At 30.8% G+C, this 24,311-nt stretch overlaps 1 protein-coding gene across 6 annotated transcripts in view; it reads left to right on the top strand.

Moving 5' to 3' along the window:
* Nucleotides 1-24,311, top strand: part of Dgkb (diacylglycerol kinase beta) — a 580,628-nt gene that overhangs the window by 427,978 nt on the left and 128,339 nt on the right. For all 6 annotated transcript variants that reach the window (XM_077796729.1, XM_026408351.2, XM_026408343.2 and 3 more), the window contains 2 exons: nt 2,711-2,801; nt 9,695-9,890. In XM_077796729.1, the coding sequence (XP_077652855.1) occupies nt 2,711-2,801; nt 9,695-9,890 (287 nt within the window). The remainder of the gene's footprint in view (nt 1-2,710; nt 2,802-9,694; nt 9,891-24,311) is intronic.

Raw genomic sequence — 24,311 nt, 5'->3', positions numbered from 1 at the left:
CTGACTCTATGTGCTTTTTATTACCTCTATATATTTATCTAAGTGAAACATAAAATGGTTGTAATAATGGAGAATTTAAAGTAGCTTTTGCACATGAGCAGTAATGCTAACTAATATTGTGAATAAAGGCTGAATGTAAATTCTCAGAATTTCTATTTCTTCTGATGTATTTGTTAAAGTGAGTAAATCTTGGTTAGCAGATCAAAGTCCCACATTGCCCTAAATTAAACTATGATGAATTTTGATAGGCAGAATGGAAAATATAGGGTATAATCATTTCTATGCACCTGAAAGCCTCATCTGTATATTTAATTTCCAACTGTAACACAATATACATTAGATCATAGAACTTGTCAAAATATGAACCCATGGCTCTTTTTATTCCAGAGAAATACTCTGTTATTCCCATAAGTACATTCAGAGATAACCTAGGTATGGCATAAATCTAAGTGTAATCCAATATTACCAGTTCTTATTGATTCTACCTCATTTATGTCTATTGAATTGGGACTCTCTTCTCCATTTCCCTTGTCACTTAGTTTAGAACTCCTATGATATTTCATTTGGATTATTCCAATAGCCACGTTTCTGTCAACACCAACAGCATTTCAACATTCCAGACCACTTTTTCTTTTCTACTAGACATATTTATCTATAAAATAAAGCTGGCCATGTCAGTCCAATGCTAATAAACTTGTCAGCCTCTTATTCATCTTATTAATATACAAGATCAAATCTAACCTTTTTCTGTGTCATACATGTTCTGAGACACATCTCACTGCACTTGTCCATCCATATTCAGCATACTCTCACATCATACTGCACTGATATGACACTCAGAACTTATCTTTCTTCCTTCCTTCTCTATTTGCTTTCTACTAACTTATCCATTAAACATGACTTTTTCCTTTAAAGATTTTTTTTGCATTCCCTAAAGCAAAATTAGTTGAATTATCAAAGTGTGCTCACATTATTTTTTGCACATATTCATTTAACTAATTAATTTTTTAAATATTATCTTATATGCCTATAATCTTACCTCATTCTTCATTCACTGAGAACAAAAAATAATTGCATTTTTATGCATATCTTTAGAACTTGACACTAAAGCATATGGAAGTGAATGTTCTCATGAATGAACAAATGAAGATCTAGAGAAAGATAAACACAAAAATTTTACAATTAGAACAACCACTAAAAATGTCTTGAGACCATCTCAGACCAACAATTTCTTCTTAACTTATAAAATGATGTCCATTTTTATTACAATGATAAATCAATGGAAAATGTTTTTAATTTTACATAACTTCAGCAAGTATGTCAACTTATAAAAGCATATCTATTGTATACAATCAGGCTTTAAATAAGAAAAATATTACCTGGAAAATAATAATGATTCATGGTACCAGAATCCAGTGAAATCTGAAACCTGTTTTGATCTTCAGATTACTGACCTGAATGTGGCTGAAACAAGAAGGGCTTGTGAAAATTTTGTATGGAAATAAAACCTAGTATAAACCTAGATATTATTGAATATGTGTAGATAAATAAAATTACTTTTATAGTTTATAATTTCATGTCATAAACTCTACTTAACAGCAGATTACTAACCACTCTATTGGATTTCACACCATTTTCCTAACCAATAACAGCATTGAATCAAGTACAAAACTCCCTTGCCAAATAACTTTTTAATTATCAAAACATTTTGCATTCTAATGGAAGAGACAGATATCGATATTTATAGGTCACACAAAATAGTTTAATGTGAGAGATATTCAAATACTAAATGGAAGTTTATGTTTTGATTTTGTATGTAAAGATGTGTATGTCAATTTACCTGCAGTTTTTCTAATTGAGGGCATGACACCATATCAGAAATATGTATAATTCAAAACTGTCTATTTTTTTCAAGAATGAATTTTAAGTACAATATGGATAGTAGAAAAATATAGTCAACTTTGTAAACTTACATTAAGTAAGCAAAGAGCTAAAGAGAATATAATTGGGTCATGGGAGAAAAAATTGCATGATATTACATTAAGATTAAATACCTAAAAAAAGATTAAATACTGAAATATTTTAAACTCTATTTTCTTTGCAACTTTTGTTATATTTATATCATTATTTCTTCCTTGTTTTTTCCACAGTGTATCTTAATATCCTGCTACTGAAATATGAGAAATAATAATGTCTTAAAAATCTCTAAATTACTAAATATTAGCTTTATGGATCACCATTATTTTTCTTAATAATATGCTATCTATTCATGCCTATTTCTAATGAATTTATAACCATGCCCATGTAGCATGCTTATACTTTATCTTTTCACATGAAATGGGAAAATGTTTGTTTCTCTTTATGATTACAGAATGGTTAGTTCCTAAATCAAGTTACCTAAAACAGAAAACCATAAGCACTAAAACATTTTTAGAAATCTAATCAACCAATAGTTAGAAAAGTTAAAGATATATGTGAATCTGTCAGATCAACCCATTCCTGTAATCCCCTAAGGGACTATCACACAATTTGACACCAACATTTAAGCTTTGAAAATTATGTGATCATTTATTACATTTTGGATGTCATATGTTTCAAACCTTTTTTATTACTTGTATTGCAAGACAAAGTTAGGCCATTTTTAAAAAAAAAAAACTTTTCTGTTATTGATAATTGTCTGAGCTGCTTCTTTTCTTCCATTTTTTTTCAGAATGAAGAACAAATTTTGGTATTTTGAGTTTGGCACATCTGAAACTTTCTCAGCCACCTGCAAGAAGCTCCATGAATCTGTAGAAATAGAAGTAAGGAAAATTAATTTCCTTTTATAATAGTATGGAATGGCTTGTGTTTTGTTCATCACATGTTTCTGGTGTAGCTCACAGGATGAAATATTATTTAAGCAACCCACTTCCATTTATTCAAGTTGCTAAAGTGTCATTTATGCCTCTCTAAAAACAGTAGCATAATTTGAAATATTAGAATAAAGTTAAATGTGGGTTCAAGTTGTTTTAATATAATATAAAAGGATGAGAAGTGGAACACAACTATGGAAATTAGTGAAGTTAGTGGGCATAGAGAATGTAGAGTGAAAAGATATAAAAGTCGTGGATGAAATGAAAGAAAAAGTTGTAATATATAAAAAAAACTTAGTATTTTCAAGTTTCAATATTTCATAACCTTTAAAACACAGTTCACAAAAAATTGTACTTACTTTCATGAATCAACGTTAAAAAGTATACTTTCCCATTCCATTCCCATTCATTAACTAGGTTTTCTCAGTTCCCAAGGTTGCCATTTCCCCTTACAAGTATAGAAAGTGAAAATGCCAAGAAAAAGAGCAAAGATAATAAGACAAGACACACTTTCAAAAGACTTGGAGCACATAGGTCTACCAAAAATATATAGACACCTTAGGACTTAAAATTTTGGAGACATATTTTAAAGAAAATGACACGTTGAGAGATTTTAAGGATAAAGGAAAATTAAAAGTTGCATTTTAATAAATGGCAAGGACAAAAACAAAGTAACCAAATAATGAAACATGAAAAATAATTATCTCTTAGGAATCCAGAAATATTGGCTTTGATGCTTTTCATTTTAAAAATAAATTCACAAACTGCTAATACTTAAATCATTAGTGGCAAACATTCAGGTAATAGGTTAGTAAACAGAAGTGATGGATCACATAGGTTCATAATGGCCTGGCTAGGCTCGTCATTGTCCTAACTTTATAATTTGATGTTATTAGTAATAATATCAAAATGACATTATTCCCCGAATAAACTCTTTGTACTTTCTTCTCATCATGACTGGAAAATAAGGTGAATCATTAGAAGTAACACTAGATGTTTTATAAAATGGGGAGAACCCTTCATAACTGGATGAGATCATAACCTTAGAAAGTAGTTTGATCACAGAAAGTAAAGAATTTTAATTTCAATGTGGACTTTCTGTGATTACTATTTATAATAATATATCTTTATATATGCATCACATGGATACAATTATGAATGAAAATATAGCACAGATTTATATTTTAATAATATAAATATATATATATAATATATATTTATTATAATATATATAGCAATTTATGCCATATATGTTTTTAAATACAGTTATATATGTGTCATGTATTTATTGTAAAAATTGCAATTTCCCTTTACATTCAGCATTACTATTTTTATAAAGTTGCTTTATTTTTTTATTTTTTTATTTTTTTTTAAGAGAGAGAGAGAGAGAATTTTAATATTTATTTTTTAGTTTTTCGGCGGACACAACATCTTTGTTTGTACGTGGTGCTGAGGATCGAACCCTGGCCGCACGCATGCCAGGCGAGCGCGCTACCGCTTGAGCCACATCCCCAGCCCTATAAAGTTGCTTTATACAATAGGTTTTGAGCATTTATTTTTCTCAGAAACCTAGGTTCAAGAAAATCTGTAGCAGAAGCCAAAAATAAGGAAAAAAATTTAGAAGTATGGCTCTAGTTTAAGACATTTAGAGAGCCCAAACCCTTCTGCATCTTCTTATCCTTTCTTTCCCTCATCTTCTCCCTTGAAAAACTTTCAATAAATAAAGCAATGTTACATGTGTTATAAAGTAAAAAGTGGTCAAGAAAAAAAAAGTTGTATCATATAGCAAAAGATATTTGAATAAAATATGGAAAACATTGATCTTTAAAGTTCTATACAATGATAAAAGTGAGTGATTTTGTTCTATAGAACTTTTTACATCTTATAGAAAAACTATTTAGAAGACACTCAAAGAAATTTGGACAATTAGAGCTAAGTTATTTTTCTTATAGTTGTGATTGTACATATTTTCCAAGGCCAACTTTCTGGCTTTGCATTACTGGCTTGTTCTGGGGAACACTACAGTGGTATTTACAAATCAATCAGCACAGTATGCACTTTCCATTATATTGCTTCATATCCTGAGAGTTGTGTGTGTGTGTGTGTGCGTGTGTGTGCGCTTACACACACACACACATGCACATGTGGATAGATGTCAATGCCAAATCTCCCTCTCTGCTCACATTTTAATGAATCCAGTCTATCATATTAGCAGAATAAGCCTTTCTACCCTCAAGGTTACTTCATAATTAAATAGAACAAAAACAGCAATTCAGAAATTTGATTCTGCTTGCTATTGCTTCCTATGTGGCCTAAATATCATACCAACTATGGTTTGAAAAATATATAACAGGGAATAAACCACTTTAGTAACAACAGAACCTCAAGCAATGAATATATGTTTTATTGGCAGCTTCTTCAAAAACAAGCCATTTTTTGTGTCTCTTTTTATACCACATTCTTCTTTTATATAGATCAGATCAGATTTTATCTCCTTCAAAAGGGGACAAATGTTTGAGAGTAAATAAATATCATGGGACAATAGTTGATAATAATATCTAAAATTTATTAATATTACCCCATGCCTTGTGCTAAGCAACACATATGCATTACCTGATTTATTCTTCTTCAAAACACTGTGAATTAGAGACACGCTATTATATCTCTATTGTAGATTTAAACATCTTATTCAGTAATTTAAGAGAAATAAGAATCATGTTGTTGCTACTGCTAAAATGTTTAAAGTCAAGAAAATATTAGAAATATATATAATATACACTTATAAACAAATATAATTTACATATACATATATATAACCTATAATGTAGATTTTAATTTTAATAATTTCAAGTTATATTATAGAAGAAAAAAATAAATAAAATTAAAAACTTTAGAATTAAAACAATATTTTTTTTTTTAGTTGTGGATGGACACAATACCTTTATTTTATTTATATATTTATTTTATGTGGTGCTGAGAATCAAACCCAGTGCCTCACATATGCTAGACAAGTGCTCTACAACTGAGCTGCAACCACAGTCCACAAGAATACATTTTAAAAGTGAAGTTTGCATTTAAGTATTTGGGAGAAGGAGTGGGTATATACTTTAATATTTCAGGTCTGCATCTACAATTAAACTATAAAGATCATAGTTTTCATTTTGCCTCATGTAGCAGAAAAAGCTGTTAAGAGAATAAGAAAACACATTCTTTCAGTATTTCAGACTTGGTTGTTAATGAGCCTAAGAAGGATGGTAAATTCTAAAGTCATGAATTTTCATCCAAAAATGCTGAAATTTATTACAATGAGTAAGTACTTCTACAAATCTAATCTCAGGAATAACAAATGACAAAAAGAATATCAGGTTCACAAAATAAGTTATCAGAATTTTTATTTATTTACTTATTTATTTATTGTAGATGGACGCAATACCTTTATTTTATTTGTTCATTTTTATGTGGAGCTGAGAATTGAATCTAGAACCTCACACATGCTAGGCAAGCACTCTACCATCAAGCTACATCCCCAGCCCAAGTTCTCAGAATTTGAAAGATGAGATTTTTGTTTTCCCATAAACTGGAAAATAGAATTCTTAAAGTCAACAAGGCTCTTTCCCAGTATGGCTTTTACTCTATGGGTCCTAATACTAAGATTATCTATAAAGCAGTTTCTTAATGTTTTAGTGAGTAAACTTACTAATAATTTTATCTGATACAGGTACAGAGTCAAACTCATTACATAAAAGATTTACAATCCATCATTAACGTTTAATTAATATCAAATTATCGATCAAAAGTTATAGCTCTCCAAAGTTTATAAACTAGAATTAATATACATTGACAAAAATATTTTTGAAATATTCTTTACCTTTAGGTAAACTTGTTTTAGAATAAGGTCTTTCATTTTAAAATGAAGAAGGGTAGGCAATGGCATCATAGCATTGCACTCTATAAATAGCTCCCACAGTTCTATATGTTAATGACCTTTTCCTACACAATAAAAATATTCAGAATTTATTGTATAACTGAGGCTGTTAGCGTTTAAGCTTTTATATTCTTTCCTCTGTAGCTACCTTTTTAGAAATTATAAATCTTCAAAGCATATGAAAATATTATCTGACACAATATTATCACTTGTTTATATTTCATAGCCTTCACCTCAGCTTTTATTTTCCTGTATTCAACTGGTGTGCTACATTCCGTTGTCTCTATCAGCAATAGCACTGAAAATTTCCAGACTAACCAACATAACATTAAAGCAAACAGAGGAAGGTTACCTGGGGTCAAGAACTAGTGGGAACAAAGTATCAATAAATTGCAATTTATTTAAATACATTGTCCTGCTCCCAAATAGCATCAGTGTTCTTCAACAGCTCTTTTTCTTTGCAACTCCTTAAGATTTTTTTTTTCACTTCTTAGAGAACAGCCCACTCTGTTTCCTTAAAACGACAATTGACATGCCTCTGAATAGTGCAAACATGAATAATAGTATACACTGGTGTTTTTCCACTGTCACATGTAACTCCACTAGTTCAATTAAAAGGAAAAAAAAAGCCTATTTGCAGCATGCTCTCCATTTCTGCAGATGAACAAAGGAATCCTCCTTCACTAATTCTGAAAGTCACTTGTCACAGTGGGGTTCTAAGGCCTAGTCAAATAATTGTCTTAGTGTATTACCTGCTGTGTTCAATATTGAGTGAAAATGGAAGCCAGGCCCCAACTCCAGCTTATTTCACAATTCTTCTGTTATTTAAATGATTTTAGTCAGTTTGGGGGAAGCCAGACCTTTATAAATTAACAGCAGGGAAATACCAAAGGTGTCAGATTGCATATTTATCATCTTTTTCGTGTAATACTTAAATATGTATTAAGAAGTGACTGACATAAATTAGGCAGATTTCAGAAGCCACAGGCCGTGGCTTGTAGAGGACCCCCTTCTGCTTGACATTTCATCCTTGTCAAAGATCAAATTATTTTAATTTAGGCTGCAAATTATAAGGAATGAAGACTTCTTTGTGGGAATTCCCTGTGGTAATCTGACTTTTGTTGTTACTGCTGCTTGTCAGTGTGCAAAAGATATAATATGCATGCAAATAAGGTTAAAAAATATGTACTATCTAATTATCCAGCCAGTACATTCCACTTGAAGTCAGTGGGAGGCCTGACACACAGTATGTGTTTGATTCATTGAGGCCTGCAGGGTATTTACACAAGATTACTTTTAATTATGAAATTAATATCTGTTTATCTAGAATATATAGCAGTAAGTGAGTATACACATGAGCAGAATTCTTTAGTAAAAAGAAATCATCTTAATTTAATACATGAAAAGGAGGGAAAATCACTTATTTCTGAGGGAAAAAAAAAGTCATCATTCGGATATTGGTTTCACCCTCCTTGAAACAAATGGAATGAAAACTTGGCACTTTCTCTAGAATTTGTTTCTATCTCTGCCAACTAGGCTCAAAATGTTGCTTTATTTCACAGCTTTTATTTTTTGGTGAACAAGAAGCAGTTCTAGAGTCAGTGTGATGAAGTTAATGTAGAAGAGAGGGTTGTGTTTTGTTGTCATTTTTGTGGAGCATTACCTCTTGTAAGTCTAAAAGTTTTGATTGCTATGAGAAATGAGGAAGTTAGTAGCAATGATTATTATTTTTTTATAAGACATGGCAAATGAACTAATCCCACTGCAGATTTGCTTCAATTTATGAAATGCTTATTCCTAACAAAGTTTTTTTTAAACACAGTTATGTATGTATATCTTTACTCATATTGACTTGTATTTGAAAATGGGAGAATAATTTCTGGGATATATTTATATTAACTATCATTTTAGAAAACCTACAGCATATCAATTAATACATAGTCATTCAAAAATTAGACAATGGCCCTGTTATTCTCCACACATGTCCATCAGAGGAAATGATCAAAATGTTCAAAAAATTAAAAAGTGAACACTGAATACAGCAAAGAACTGTCCACACTTTTTATATTCAGCAGGGTTTTTTGTCACCAGGCCCAAAACAAAAACTCTGGCTAATTAATTGGGGTTTTTAGCAAGCCATTACCATAATAGAGTGGTTTGGAGTTTCCTTTTACTGCTGTTCTTGTCATTTCCCTTACTTGATCTTCCTGGCCCTCTATATTCATTTGGACAACTGGGCTTCTAGTTGCCTTTGATGTCCTGATTAGAACTTTTTTTTTTTTTTATTTTTTTTATTTTTTTTTTCTTTTTTTTTTTTTTTTTTCTGATTAGAACTTAATCTAGACCAAGATACCATTTTTGGTCACTCCAGAGTGGTTGAGAATTACTGCTTTGGACTTTACTTTCCCTTTTAAACACTTTATTCTTTGTTTTTGTTGTTATTGTTTGTTTTGTTTTGTTTTGTTTTAAAGATGTAAGCCATGATTCAAGAATTCTATTTCTTTATTTTCCCCGAATAGTGCCCTTCAATGTGTTACAATATGTTCTGAATAGGTGTCAGGTGACAATCATTAAAATTTATTCTTCAAATTTGACCATTCTTCCTACAATCAACCTCCTTGTAACATACTGGAAATTTGCAGCTGGATACACATTTGTAGACACTAAACATGTTTCTCTTGGAAGTTTTCTGGTGATTTAATTTTATCATTTTTTAAGGATTATTAGTGATAATAGGTTAATGCTAGTGACTGATTTATCTTTTATGTTGATATTTATAATAAGCATTTAGGTATTCTTGAAAAGCTTATTTAGAAAAGGTACAATGGTAAATTTAAAAGCCCTTATTTAAAGATAAGGAAAAAATCAAAGAAAGATAAATTATGTTCCAGTCTATGTTCCTTTTTTTTTTTCCCAGTGTGATGGCGTACAGATTGATTTAATAAACATCTCTCTGGAAGGAATTGCTATTTTGAATATACCAAGCATGCATGGAGGATCCAACCTCTGGGGAGAGTCTAAGAAAAGAAGAAGCCATCGACGGATAGAGAAGAAAGGGTCTGACAAAAGGACCACACTCACAGATGCCAAAGAGTTGAAGTTTGCAAGTCAAGGTAAGGTTCCTAACAACTAACTGTCAAATTGCTTGTTAATCTGAATTCAAAGGCTACCTTTAAAGAGTTTTTCATTGCACTCAAATGTATATATTTATGCAGTAGTATTTTTCATAGTATCACATACCCAAGTTTTACTAAATTACACAATGGATTCTGAATATTTTCCTTCTTTGTTCTCATTCTTTGATTAGGGTTTTTCCCACAAAAATTAAAATGTGTGCTATATATGTAATGGATAGTAAAATATGATAGGTTACTCATTAGCTCTTCTGGAATGTAATCATCTTAGTCAGGATGTACGAATTTAACAAGGACCTAGTTCAGGCATGTCTAAGATTGAATCCTAAGAGGTTTTGTTCTTGTCTTTCTTCAGTCAGGCTGTGATACTGAACTGTCTTACATTAAACTGTTGTTCTAAGAACCATATATCAGGGAATGTTTCAATGTTCTACAATAAATTATGACTATCTGCTATTATTTTTCCATAGAGTTAGTAACAGGACACCTGGGAAACAAAGAGCAAATACTAATAAAATAGGATACAATGACTATGGTGAAGAATTTTCAACTCCACTGTAATATATTTCACAGTGGGATGTGACATCTAATTTTTTTTGGTAAATTTTATAAACAAAGTAATATCTTTGTTCATAAAATCTATAGGAATTTAAAAAATCAACAAAATGAATGTATATGATGTTTCTTTTTACCTTCTACAATTTACCTACTACCACTGATTGCCTTAGAAATAAGACCACATTGTCAAAGTAAAAAAATAAATAAAATTTGAAGGTAGTTGGTGGACTTGTGGTAGTAAATAGCTCTATGTTGTTGTTTTTTTGAGGGGGGTAACTGGTAATTAATTTAGGTGTCTGCAATAGGCAATGAATTCTGTTATACAAAATTCAGTATCATGATGAGAGGGACAAGGATAGATGGAGAAAGAGTTGGGTATGCTCTAGAAGGAAAAGGTTATTAAGACCTGACAATGACTAGAAGTTTTGATTCCTCTGAAATATATAATAGTGAATATCTATGGAATTCAGTATAAGCAAGATTTTTAAAAATCAATTATAATAGTTTATACTCAGAATGCAATGTAACTATATGAAAATATGGACAAAATAGCACTTTAAAGGAGACATACCTAGAAAAATTGAGAGGCTTGCCCTATATGAATTAATAGTAAGTAGGAAATAAATATTATTATTAGCTTTTAGAAGATATTGACATTAATATTGTATTCATATTTAAATATCATTTTAAAGATTAGTAGAGTTTAAAAATGTTTAAAATTTTCTGAAAATTAGAATTAGCCTAAGAAACATACTAAGACCAAATTATAAAGTTTTCTTTTGAATTCCACAGATAGCACTATTATGTTATTTATATATATATATATATATATATATATATATATATATATATATATACACTCCCTCTTTCTTTACAAATATTTTGTACTATGCACATATAAAATAATATATACAAAAATATTGTTGGTTTGTTTTTCTATTTGACCACTACATTACAATATTAGGCAGATCCTTTGCTTGTACACATTACATTATGTGTCCAAATTGGTTCCCAGTGGCTCAGCTGCCTACATTCATCCACTGGAAGTTTCTAAGAAACAGGGCTGTACTCTATCCAAACAAACATCTCTATGGACATATGTGTGTGAAGCCCTGCACAGAGCTGAGATTCTATTGGCCTGGTCTCACTAACTCTGATATTTATATGATTTTTTTTCAAGAATGTATGATTGAAATAAAGCCCAGACAAACCAGTCACAGCTATTATCATTGATTCTTACTGCCATAAATGTAGGAAAACCTCTCTATTCCATTTCTGCCTTTTTTTTTCTAATGTGGAACTATTAGATCTAAGTTCCCATACACACTGAGAAAGAAGAAAGTGGGAACATCCTGGATTTGTGAGTCAGGAATACATTTTTGTAAGTGTATAGTTTTTGAAGGTCATTGTATGACTCTTTAAAAATTTATCACAAGTTGCAACTAATTTTTTACTATATTTTGGAATGGAAACTTTCCCCCCTAAACTTTAGAAAGTATTTCTGTGTGGTGGGGGAAGAAGCATATAACTAAATTCATGTGATAGAGATAAGATATTTTATTAATAAGCAGATTAATATTAATAAAATGTGTACACTATATTTTAAATTTATTTAAATAAATTTCATAGACCAAAGGTGCAATATTAAATTTGGTTCATCATATCCTCAATATCTTCAAGCTATGTATGATCTGGGACTCTTGAACAATTCACTAGCTTGCAATCTTAGAAGATATTCACATAAGATTGTAACATTTTTAGTCAATAAATTTATTTGTTGCAAATTATACTTTTGACTTAATTCAAGGTTGAATAAAATTATAAGTAACTCATTGCATTATATTATCATTTCATTGAAATATACTAAAGTATTTGGACTCAATTCTGAAACATATTTATACTCACATTCATCTAAATTAGTAGGGATTTTCTGTGTGTGTGTGTGTTTGTGTGTGTGTGTGTTTATAAGTATAGTAAGTATATTATATAAAGATAGCATAATCTTTAAGTAAATCTGTAAAGTAAGCCAAGTTGATTTTCAATGCTCCTAGCCTTAATATTTAATCTTTCCCATGTCTTTTAGTTGCTGAGTTCATCTTTACCTCCCCCTCTTCTAAATTAACCTCGGAAAGATGTCTAATAAATTTCTTCACATTAATGTATAAATGAATGATTGCACATGGAGGTAGAGGTATTTGCATTAAAGAAATAAAGGCCTCTAGCTAAAACATTATTTTTCATACTGTGTTCCATTGAGTTACAACTGTAATTCTTCAGCAGCTCTATAAAAACTTGGGTCAAACATGGCCGTATTTTGAAACAAGAAAAAAGTCTTTAATAAAAAAATACCCTATGTTATATTCTATAAAAACACATTGCCATATTATTCTCAAATGATTAACTTGTGTTACCAGACAAAATCAGCTTTCTCCACACACACACACACATATATAAATAAATAACTGTGGCATTGATTGGAAAGTCTATAACTCTTCAGTGGTCATTTAAAAGAACATGCCTTTCCATATTTAATGAGAAAAATGCTACAAATGGACACATTACCACCATAGTGTATGTGAACTCAGTGGAACTAAAAGACCAGCAAATTCAGACACATTTTTTTGCACAAGAACAAAACAGCACATACCAACCAGCAGAAGTGAAAACTAGGTTACAACACCAATATTTTAAATGAAAACAAAGATCTTTTTTAGTAACATTTTTGCTCATAAAGAAATTGCATTAATTAACTAGCTCCGATAATAGGGTTATACCAAAGTATATCACAAGCATGCTTCAGTCAGAGAAAATTTGATTTAAACATATTCACAACTGTGGCTAAGGAGCCAGGCATGAAATTAAAAATTTTAGGTCTTTATGCAGAATAAAATAAATCCTACTAATTTAAATTTTAAAAGAATATGAACCAGGCAGAAGTAACATTATATAATAAATTTCTGTTAACTAAAATGTGAATGTGTAACAGATGTGATTCTGCAATCTGTATTTGGGGTAAAAATGGGAGTTCATAACTCACTTGAAACTAATGTTTGAAATATGATATGTCAAGAGCTTTGTAAGGTTTTGAACAACCAATAAAAAAAAAATAATAAATAAATAAATAAATAAATAAATAAAGTGGAAAACTTGAGATTCCAAAAGCCACCTTTGAAAACTTTGGATTACAAAAGCACCTTTGAAAACTACTTTTAATTTTTTAATTTTTTAATTTGTTCTTATTAATTATATATGGTAATATAATGTATTTTGACATGTTATACATATATGAAATATAACTTCTCACTCTAGTTATACATGATACAGAATTACATTGGTTGTGTAGTCATACATGCACATAGGAAAGTTATGTCCAAATCATTCTACTACCTCCTATTCCCATTCCCCTTCCCTTCCCTTCATTCCCCTTTGTCTAATCCAAAGTACTTCTTTTCTTCCCTACCCTGTTCAACAAATATATGAAAACTGTTTTTTAACCAAAAGTGAGGACCTTTCAAGGAATGTGACCTATTTTAGTTCTAATTGATGTACCTTTGAATAGTCAAGTTAAACTCTTACACTTTCCACTAATGGAATCAGAATGTGACCAAGTAAGATGCAAAAAGTTCATCTACTTAATTATATATCTGCATCAGGATAGTCCCAATACCATGCAACCAAAATAAAATGTAGAAATCTAAGAAAGGCAGGATGGCTGTAACATTGCAACTGACTTCATCAAAATAGTCCTATTATTCCCGTAAATCAACTAACTGAAAATGCTAACAACTTGAACCTCTGAAATGTATTTGTACAAATAAAATTTTGATTTTCTATTTTATTTACTTGTTTTTAAAATATTGCTTCATTTGTTTAAACAAAAGTTGTTGACTGCTTTAAAAAGTTTGAAAATGACTGAGCAGAAGTAATTACATTCAAACCATAGAGTTTCAAGCATTTGCCAGAAGCTAAGGGAGGTGCTGCCAAGAGCAGCTGGACTTCCTGCTTGAAACCTCATTAAGTAGATGTCTGTCTACCCTGCACATAGTATAGCTAGCCAGGTACTTGTCACAGGAAAGTTTATCTTAAAAACTGATTAACATATTATGTCATCCAGGAAATTTTCAGTAATTTCATTCACATTTAACAACCCTATTTTTTTTATTTGGTCAGAATTTATCAAAGCCCACCAAGCACTCATTCATGAAAACTGAAATGGTTTAGCAGGTTCACAAATACTTTAAAGTTTACTAGTTTCATATATACTTACTATTATAGTTGTCTTCTTTCTGTTAGCAATGCTGTTTTAAATTATTATTTATAATGGTAATTGCAATTTTTCATTTGACCTAAATTCATTTAACTGAAAATAGAGTAAAACAATTAAAATAAATAATAACATAGGAAGTAATTACATGTGGCAAAAATTATGAAGGTGGGACAAAACAGATTAAAGTTTAGAAAACTGAAACAGGCAACTTCTACCACCTTTTATCTTTGACATAGCTCCAAGCATGACTACTTAGTATAAAAACTATTTTTATTCTTTGTTGTCTTCTTGCATAAAATTTACTACGTAGTGATTTCCCAAGAACAAGCTTTTCTAGATACTTTATACCAAACCTGCCTTTATCACACCTTACTTGATTTCTTGGAGCACTGTGTATCCATAGAAGACTATATCCCTGTTTGTTTTTTATCTATCTGATGTGATGTTCGAGTATCTCTACATCAAATGGCTTTATCATTACAGTTTTTTTTTAAATTTCCAGAAATTAGGAAGACAAACAAACCAAAACAAATCAATCCAAACCAAATTGATCAAGGAGAATGAATTAGAGAATGTCTGCAAAGTTTGACAAAATTTGAATTTCCTTTTATCTCTGAAGAGTAATACTATACGTAATTTCAATATCTTTATATTGAAAATGAGGGTGATAATCTCTGGAAGAGGTGAGATTAATCTATGTGTGTTGTACACTGTATTAACCTGAGAAATTGCACAAAAATCATTTAAATAGTAAAACTATTACTTGCAATACCTTGCAGAAGTTAGGTATATCAGAAAGTATGGTAATGGACATTTGTCATCTATTATTACCAATTTTTCCAGATATTTCTATGGGTTATTTAGGGTAACTTAGAAGGCTGTGTTTTAAGTTGTCTAAATATAAATGCAATATTCATTTTAGAACTGTAGATGATGTATTTGGCATTCAAACCCCAGCAAGCAGAACAATTTCCAAGCATTTAAATTCAGTGATTAGATCAATTAAATTTAGAAACAAGAAAAGAATTTCATGCAGCATTATTATACCTGGATGTTAAATTGTTGAAAAAAGATCATGGTATTTGAGATGTTTCATTTCACAAAAATATGTGCATATTCTAATACCAAGATATTTGCATTAGTTGAAAATAAATAGATTCAAACATTTGCTACCTAGTAACCTTTAAGATAATTCCAAATGAGTTCCTAATCATATGCTTTTCAATTGCCTCTTTTAAAAAATTTCAGAAATGGACAATCAAGTAATCAAATATATGCTTAATAAAGCTATCTCAATATCAGAATTGCTGCTTGCAATTAAGATTACATGATATATCTGGGTGTCTTAATGTTATGTAACTCATAAGTCTTAATGTAAGTATGCCTTTAAAGTTTATAAATCAGTAACAAAAGTAAATTGTAACACAGAAGACAATTCTTTTACATAAAAATATAATAAAAATATAGGACCAGGTATAATCTTTGGTCTAGCTATGTGATAAAGCATATAATGTTATTAAGAAGCATTTTTGAAATTTCTACTTGTCATAGTACTGTAAAAACTTCACACAAAATGCTAACCTCTGGGAACTTTAAAAGCAGAAGCCAGAAATATGAATAAATTAATATTTAGGGACAACTGAAAATAGTGGAGGACAATTTTTAGAATACTCTTTATGTTGCTTCTGAAGCTGTATAAAATAACTTTATGCTTTTAAGGCCACTATTATTGTCCCTTTTTCTCTAATTTAACAGTCCAATTTTTAAAAATAATACATTAAATATGATTCTAAAACCAAAATCTGACATCTGGTAGAATTCTAGAACTTCTTATGGTAGAATTGGTATAGCTGCGAAGTCATTTTGTATTGAAAATAATAGATAATTATTTAAATAGAAAAGTTCTGTTTTCTAAAACATAAATTAAATCACTGCCCTTTAGGTTTAAATCCTGAAAACAAAAATGGTTAAAATCTAAAAAGATAAGAATGGCTGAATAAATGAATTTGGGAAAATGTGCAAAAAAATGTGCTTTGTATAACAGCTGCATGTTGAAAAGCATATGATTTATCAGTCAATCTAATAGGTGCAAGGGACCAAGGAAAGGGACTCATTTACTTAGGGCTTTTAATGAAACCCCAAGCTGTTTAGCTTATATGGCATTGAAGGCAGAATACCTTCTTTGTTTTCAAAATGCTAAATGCTATCCTGAGCCATTGCACATTTCTAACAATTGATTTTATTGTAACTTCAGAACCAGATGGAAAATACAAATGTTTTAACATGTCATTTTCTGTACATGTACATGTCTGATATTGGTGATAAAATTATCATATTGTTTCTGTGACATTATATGTCCAGTCTTGTGTCTGTTGAAAATAATGGCAGATTTTCTACCCAGGTTAAGGCTGAAAAGTAATTTTAAGTATATATAGGTTGGTTACACAGTGGTGGAAATACAAAATAGATTTTCAAGTTAAATAAATATTGGTTCTCTACATAAGTTTCATCCAATTAAATAACATTGTAGAACATGAATTCAAATCGTGTCCACAAAAATTTTATATCTCAAATATGATACCATCCATACAAATTTTCTAAATATAAATCACTATAGTAACCTTGTCCTTTGAGGGTAATTATTTGAATATCAGGAGGTAGATGTCCCCAAGGGGACTTATAATGATTTTTTCTATTATCAAGAGACATGACAATAACTTAGGGAGTACTTTAAAATTATAAATGTGAAAGAACTCTTTAAGAAGGCATGAAATTAACTACATTGTTTAAAAACTAAGTCATGGTTCTAATTTTTTTCCGATTGCTATTAAATACCATGTTTTCCTTTCCATTAAGGTGGAAAAATTAACCACTATTACCTAGATGAGAATTCATATTCAGTTATACCATATTGTGGTTTGACATCTCATTTAAAGGTTTGAAGTAATATCAGGGAAATTTTGAACTTCACCTTTTTTATTTACAATTTTTGATAACCTTTATGGATATAATAAAATGGACACACTCTACACCTGGTCCTCCTGGCACAGTTATCTAACTACCCAAAGTGCTGGGGGTCTCAATAAACAGCAAAGAATCCTGTTTTTAAAAGAATTAAATTCTACCATTTACTTAATTATCTTTGAATAATTGAGTTTGAGTTAACCAAAGGGATCAACTTCTGGAGTCCCTTGCCATGAATTTAGTTTTCCATGAATATCGTCATTTATTAGAGCTAATTAACATATGCATGGTACATTCTGGGATAGTATTCAGCCCAGTCCATTTTTTTAGAAATTGACAGAAATTTGTATAAATAACAGTCCCTTTACATTAAGTGACTTTTTTTCTATCTTAATAAACACAGTTCCATTATTCTTCCCTTGATAAACTATGAGTTTATAATATTAGGGCTTCTTTTTTTTAACATTTGTTTTAGGTAGGGTCTATTGTCTGCTGTACAGTATCAGCTATTAATCAGGTTAGGCTAAATATTGAGGCCTGAATATTATAAGGTGCCAGTCATTTGAAATAAAACTAAAAGTCTACATGGATAAACATGACTAATTTAAATAAGCCCTGGAGAGCTTTTTTGAGAAAGTTAAAATGCCTGATGAACATGGCACTGTTATCTAATTATCCCATAATATAGCACAAATAACAATCTCATTTCATCCTTTTATTTACAAAGCTGTTCCCATTATCATTATATTTTACCTGTTCAAGTGCTAAAAGATTATTCCTAGTTGAGAGATTCATTAAAAGAGAATAATTATATTATATTTCACAGAATTGGCAGAAAGAAAATGTACCTTTGAACAATTCCATTTCCCTGAACAGTTGTTCATTTCATAGTTGAAGACAGGTCTATTAAGTACTTTCTACCCTTTTAAACATGTCAAAGCTAACCATTAATACTGAAATTAGTAATTTGGTTTTGATTTAATGAAAGAATTAGCTGCTATTTGTAAAACTCAGTTTCTATGAATGAAACACAAACATAACAATATTTTAAAAATATTTAATATCTAAAAGCACTAAATTTTTTCTCATGATTCATATTAATCTCCTCTGATAATCCTTAATATACTGATATTTTCCCCAATAAATGCTTCTTTACCCAAAACACTTACATGAAACATTTTATTACCAAGTGTATAGTATTCAAGTTTTAAAAATATCTTTGTAGAACAATAGTAAAAGAGAAAAAATCAATGAGTATCAGTGAATTCTAATTTTAGATTTCTTGCACCAAAGGATTATGGATTTTTTTAGTAAGGTCTTTAGTAATTTAAAGGAGAATGAGTACATTAAAATTCTCTTCAATAGAAAATAGATCTGAGATATATTTCATATTCAAGCATGTAGATGCTGTGTAATGTTATCCATGATCATATGCAAGTGGATACATACTTTGGTAAATAATTCAGGAAGAATAAAACAATATATTAATTAGTGATGGTCTGACCATACTTTTTGTACTTGATGGTAATGATTGCTTATAGTTTAGTCTTTTCTTCACATCATCTTGACCAGCTGACCAAGATGAAGCACCAGGATGTCTAGTGAGTCTAGTGAAAAGCAGGGAACCAATGGATGCATCTTCTACCTGATCCAACAGGAGGAAAGATGCTCTTTTGATTTTATATATATATATATATATATATATATATATATATATATATATATATATATTTCTTCTATCTTAATAAAAACAGTTCTTCTATCTTAATAAAAACATATATGCTGACACATGAGGAGTGCTATTTTGAATTACAGGTTTAATCTTAGGTTTTAATACATTTTTTAGTTAAGTGTTATTTTAGAATTATTCATTAATATGATGTCTTTTCTTTTGTTAATGAGGACTATTTTTTTTGTAGTAGTAGTAGGGATTGGACCCAGGGTTGTTATGCCACTAAACCACTGAGTTACATTTCCAGCCCTTTTTATTTTTTTAGTTTATGGCAGGGTATCACTAAGTTGCCTGAACTAGCATTGAACTTATGATTCTCCTGCCTCCGCCTCCCTAATAGCTGGGATTTCAGGCATATGCCACTGCATCTGGCTCAGTGGGTCTCATTATACACATAGGCCTTATAGTTTTGTTAAAATCAACTTTTTGATTTCTATTTGGATTTTTTTTGTTTTGTTCTGTTTTGTTTTTCATTTCTGCTGTTTTGTTTTTGAATATTTTATATATGTTATCTTTGTAAACATTACTTTTCATCCAAATGTTCATTTAAAAATCAGCAATCAACAAGAAACTATAACAGGTGTTTTCATTCTTGAGGAAGCAAATGAATGTGATGTTTATGGTAGATATTGAAATTTAATATCCTTTGCAAGTCGAGAAACCATTCTGTTATCTAAACACTATAAAGAAAAAAGAATTGAAATAAGTGAATTTGTTTAAGCATAAAACTTGAATTAAACTAAGAAAAAATGGACACACAAAACCTCTGTTGTTAGAATTTGTAAATAAATCTATTTAATAATGAGTACTCAGATTAAAAAATCTTGCAGAGATGTGTTGGACGTGTGTGTGTGTGTGTGTGTGTGTGTGTGTGTGTGTGTGTGTGTTTGAAATGAAGCACAGAATAACAGCACTTCACTTGAATGCATATTGTTTTGGAAGTCTCCTTCAGAGAACCAGGGAACCAATAGCAGTGATCCTTTAAGAATAATGTATTATCATTCCAGGGGCAAGAAAAAGGAGTAAACTACTATCACACCAAATGGTTTATGTTACCCAGAATTCTCTCTCACCCTATGATGCCTTCTGTCTACTTTCTTTTAAGTCAGTATCCTTTGATAGGGAAGAACTTTGACATGAACATTGAAGACAACTGAATTTTTTATAGATGAGCTTTAGTTTTTATTTTGCTGGAGTATAAGTTTATAGCTCTAATCATATGGTAAAAAGAGGAAGAAATCTGTAATCTTGGGCCAATTATTAATTTGGCCATGTTTGTTTCATAAACATGTAAATGGAAACAAGCATTTCTGATTTGTCTACCACAGAGGATTATCTGTACATCTTAATACATTTTAAATAATAATTTACGGTGGAAATGTAAGATGCTCTAATTATTGTTCATAAAATTTAAAATATGTGAAAGATTCCACTCTGGTATTATTGAAGCATTTGGGTCACATTTGTAAGAGGAAGCAGAGGACTAGGGGTCATTCTCCCACTATTGAATCAATAGTCCTTCTAGGAATTAATCCTGGCACCACTGAATGATTAAAAACAAATAGGATTAATATATCAGTTTGTGTGAAAATTTTCCTTTCCGGAAAAGCTGTATTATGATTAAAGTAGTGGAGTTCTCAAGTCTTAAAACATTTAAGGACTGTCCAATAAAGATTTAGGTCCTGACAGATTTCTGATCCACTTGAATTACTTTATTTTTCTACAATCTTTATGAAGAACGGAGCAATTTCTGTTAGAATATTTGTATCAATAAGAGTTTATTAGAATACAATTGACTCTTTTCAGGTATTAGGGTGCTCAAAATATCTTAATTATGCATGTTATTTCTTTAAGTTTTCTCTGCCCATGTATTGCCTTTTCCTCATAGAGAATCATGGAATACAGTATGTTCTTCCTTCATTTCCTTTGTTACATGTCTAACATCTCTCACTTTCTTAAAATTGTGATGGCCCCAGTACTGAATCCCTAGGACCCACATAAGCAAATTACTGCCCCTACTGATCTTGCAGCCCAGTCCAAGTCACCTTAGCAACCAGTTTAGGTTGTCCCTGCTGCGCTTAAATTTCTGATGCCCTCTTGGAAATTCAATGTGTTGCTGGTGATGCACAGGGTTGTTTCCAAGAGCATTCTCAAAAGTAGGCTCTATGGAAAGTACAAACTGCCTAGCAAATTAATGACATTGTGAGGTGCTGCCTGTTGGGGTGAAAATAAATTGTAAGAAAAGACAGGGGACAGGTAATGGGCCCTAGCTATGCTGCAAAACTCTTTTCAAACTGGCACTGATTGTGCACCAATAGATGTGGCAATAACTGTCAACAAGATTTATGGTACTTTAATGTAGACTCAGTAAGAGAGGAAAGGTAATAGTAGTTCTATGGTTTTGTTTAAAGTTTAGTTCCTCCTGCTCCTGAAGCAATTCTTTTTAGGCAGTAGGGTCATGATCTCACTGCAGACTATTTGCAACTTTGAGGGATACTGAGTCTTTGAATATGTATTCTATTGTTCTTGCATAAACTGTTATTGTTTTGTTGTTGGTGATGATATTGATGATTTTCCTTTTTTAATTAGAAATCAAAAATTCCCACAGAGCTAGAATATGCATATCTAGGTTCTTGTAAAATAGAGAAAGTATAATGATTGTTCATATTCTTTTGCTATTTGATGATATCAATCACCTCAAATGTTATTGCCTGTTTTTCATGGACAACCTTGAGGTAATTATGTCTATAAGGCAATATAGCCCTTTACAGAATGACTCTCCCTTGTTTCCATTGTTGCTTGTGTCATGTCTTAAATATGACTGTCTCTCAGCAAAACTTAAATATGCATGTCTGGAATGTGCATGGAGTTCATTTTCCATAAATGACAATAAAGGAACAGATTATGCTTTTAATAACACTTTTTTTCAACTATGTTCTTGATTAACTGATAGTTTCTATCTTCATTGGGAATTATGTAGGATTGATGAAACCTAAAGATTAAATGAAATGGGACTTTATTCTTGAATTGAGTAAACTGAATACCCTTGTGTTAAATCTGTTTTTTTTTTTTTGTAAGCCTAGTGGACGGACTTTTTAAAAAATCATTTTGAAATTTGATATATATATATATATATATATATATATATATATATATATATATTTAAATTAGGTATATATGAAAGCACAGTGAATTTTGATTCATTGTACACAATGAAACACAACTTTACATTTCTATGGTTGTACATGATGTAGGGTCCCACCATATATGCAGTCATAGATGTTCATAGGGTAATGATGTCCATCTCATTCCATCATCTTTCCTGCCCCCATGCTCCCTCCCTACCCTTTCCCCAATCAAAGTTTCTCCATTTTTTGCAATTTTTCATGTATATTTAATGGAAAGATAACAGAGAACAATCATATTAAGACCATAAATGTCAATAAGTATGGAGGTTATTTGCTCAATAGCTTAATATGTACCCAGCCCATCTGATTTGTGGCAGGCTTCCATTTCACTCAAGCCCACTCAAGTCCAAATGGCCTTTTTAATGCTCATGAAGTACACCAAACATTATACCATCTCAGAGACTGTATGGACATTCCCTCTGTCTAGAATATTCTTACCTCAGATTTTCATATGACTTCTCTTTTATTTCCCTCAGATCACTGAAAATAGGTTACTATTAAGTATACTCTCTTGAAAGAGGATTACTTTGACCTCCTGTCAAAAATACCTTCCTATCTCTACTTCCTTTCCCACTATGTGTTATGCTTTCTAAAAGCCCAAACACTATAATGAACTATAACATGTGCAGAAAGGTGCATATATCATAGATGTACAATTGATGAATTTTGACAAAGTACATAGCCACTCTGTTGGATCAAAAACAGGACATGACCATGCCACAGAAGTCCCAATCATATGCTGTACTCAATATTCTGAATTTTTTCACATGGATAGGCTGTTCCAGTTTTTGAATTTTATGTAAACAGAATTATATATGTTGGGCTTCCATAATTTCATATTTTTATTATTAAATAATATGTATAATGTGATATACATATTTTTCCAGTGCAGGGCTACTGTTAACTCTACTGCTATGAATTTTCATTTTGAACATTATATATTTCTTCTGTGTATATACTGAGGAATGAAAATTGCTGGGTCATAGGGTGTGTGTATATTTAGTTTAGCAGGTACTTCTATAAGTGGTAGTAATAATTTATATTCCAACCATTTGTGAACAAGGGTTAGAGTTCAGTGTTGTGAAAATGGTAAGACCATTAGGAAGTGGAGCCTAGAGGGAAGTCTTTAGGTGACTGGGGAACTGTAATTAGAAGGGATGAAGATAGTTCTCATGGGAGCCATGCATTAGTTCTAATGATAGAAAGTTATTATAAAAGCCTGAGCCTGACACCCAAGTCTCTCTTTGGCTTCCTGTGCAGTGATGTGATCTCCTTCCACATACACTCCCACTATTGTACTCCAATCTGCCATGAAGTCCTCACTATACCTAAGCTGATGCAGCTTCCATGTCCTTAAACCTTCAGAACTGTGAGCTAAGCAAATCCCATTTCATTATAAAGTTTCCCAGTTGCTAGTATTATATTACAGTAATGAAAAGCAAAGTTATGCAGCAGATTGAACAAAATTTGGGTTATGGTGGGCCTCTGAAATGGTAGTATCATTACTTGATATCATATCATCAGATTTTTTTTTTACATATTCCTAGTGTCATGCCCAGAGCTGCTTTCTACTTGAATTATTTTAGCTTTATATTGCACAATTCTGTTTGCAGTAGTGATAGCCTTGCTCTACAGCCATAGGGCCTACATTATGGTTCTTTATTAGGCTTGCTACGAAGTCCACAAGGCAT

The sequence above is a fragment of the Urocitellus parryii genome, chromosome 3, assembly GCF_045843805.1.
Source record: "Urocitellus parryii isolate mUroPar1 chromosome 3, mUroPar1.hap1, whole genome shotgun sequence".
NCBI lineage: Eukaryota > Metazoa > Chordata > Mammalia > Rodentia > Sciuridae > Urocitellus > Urocitellus parryii.
Note: the sequence above shows the minus strand (reverse complement) of the source record. Positions and strands in the feature narration are given on the sequence as shown.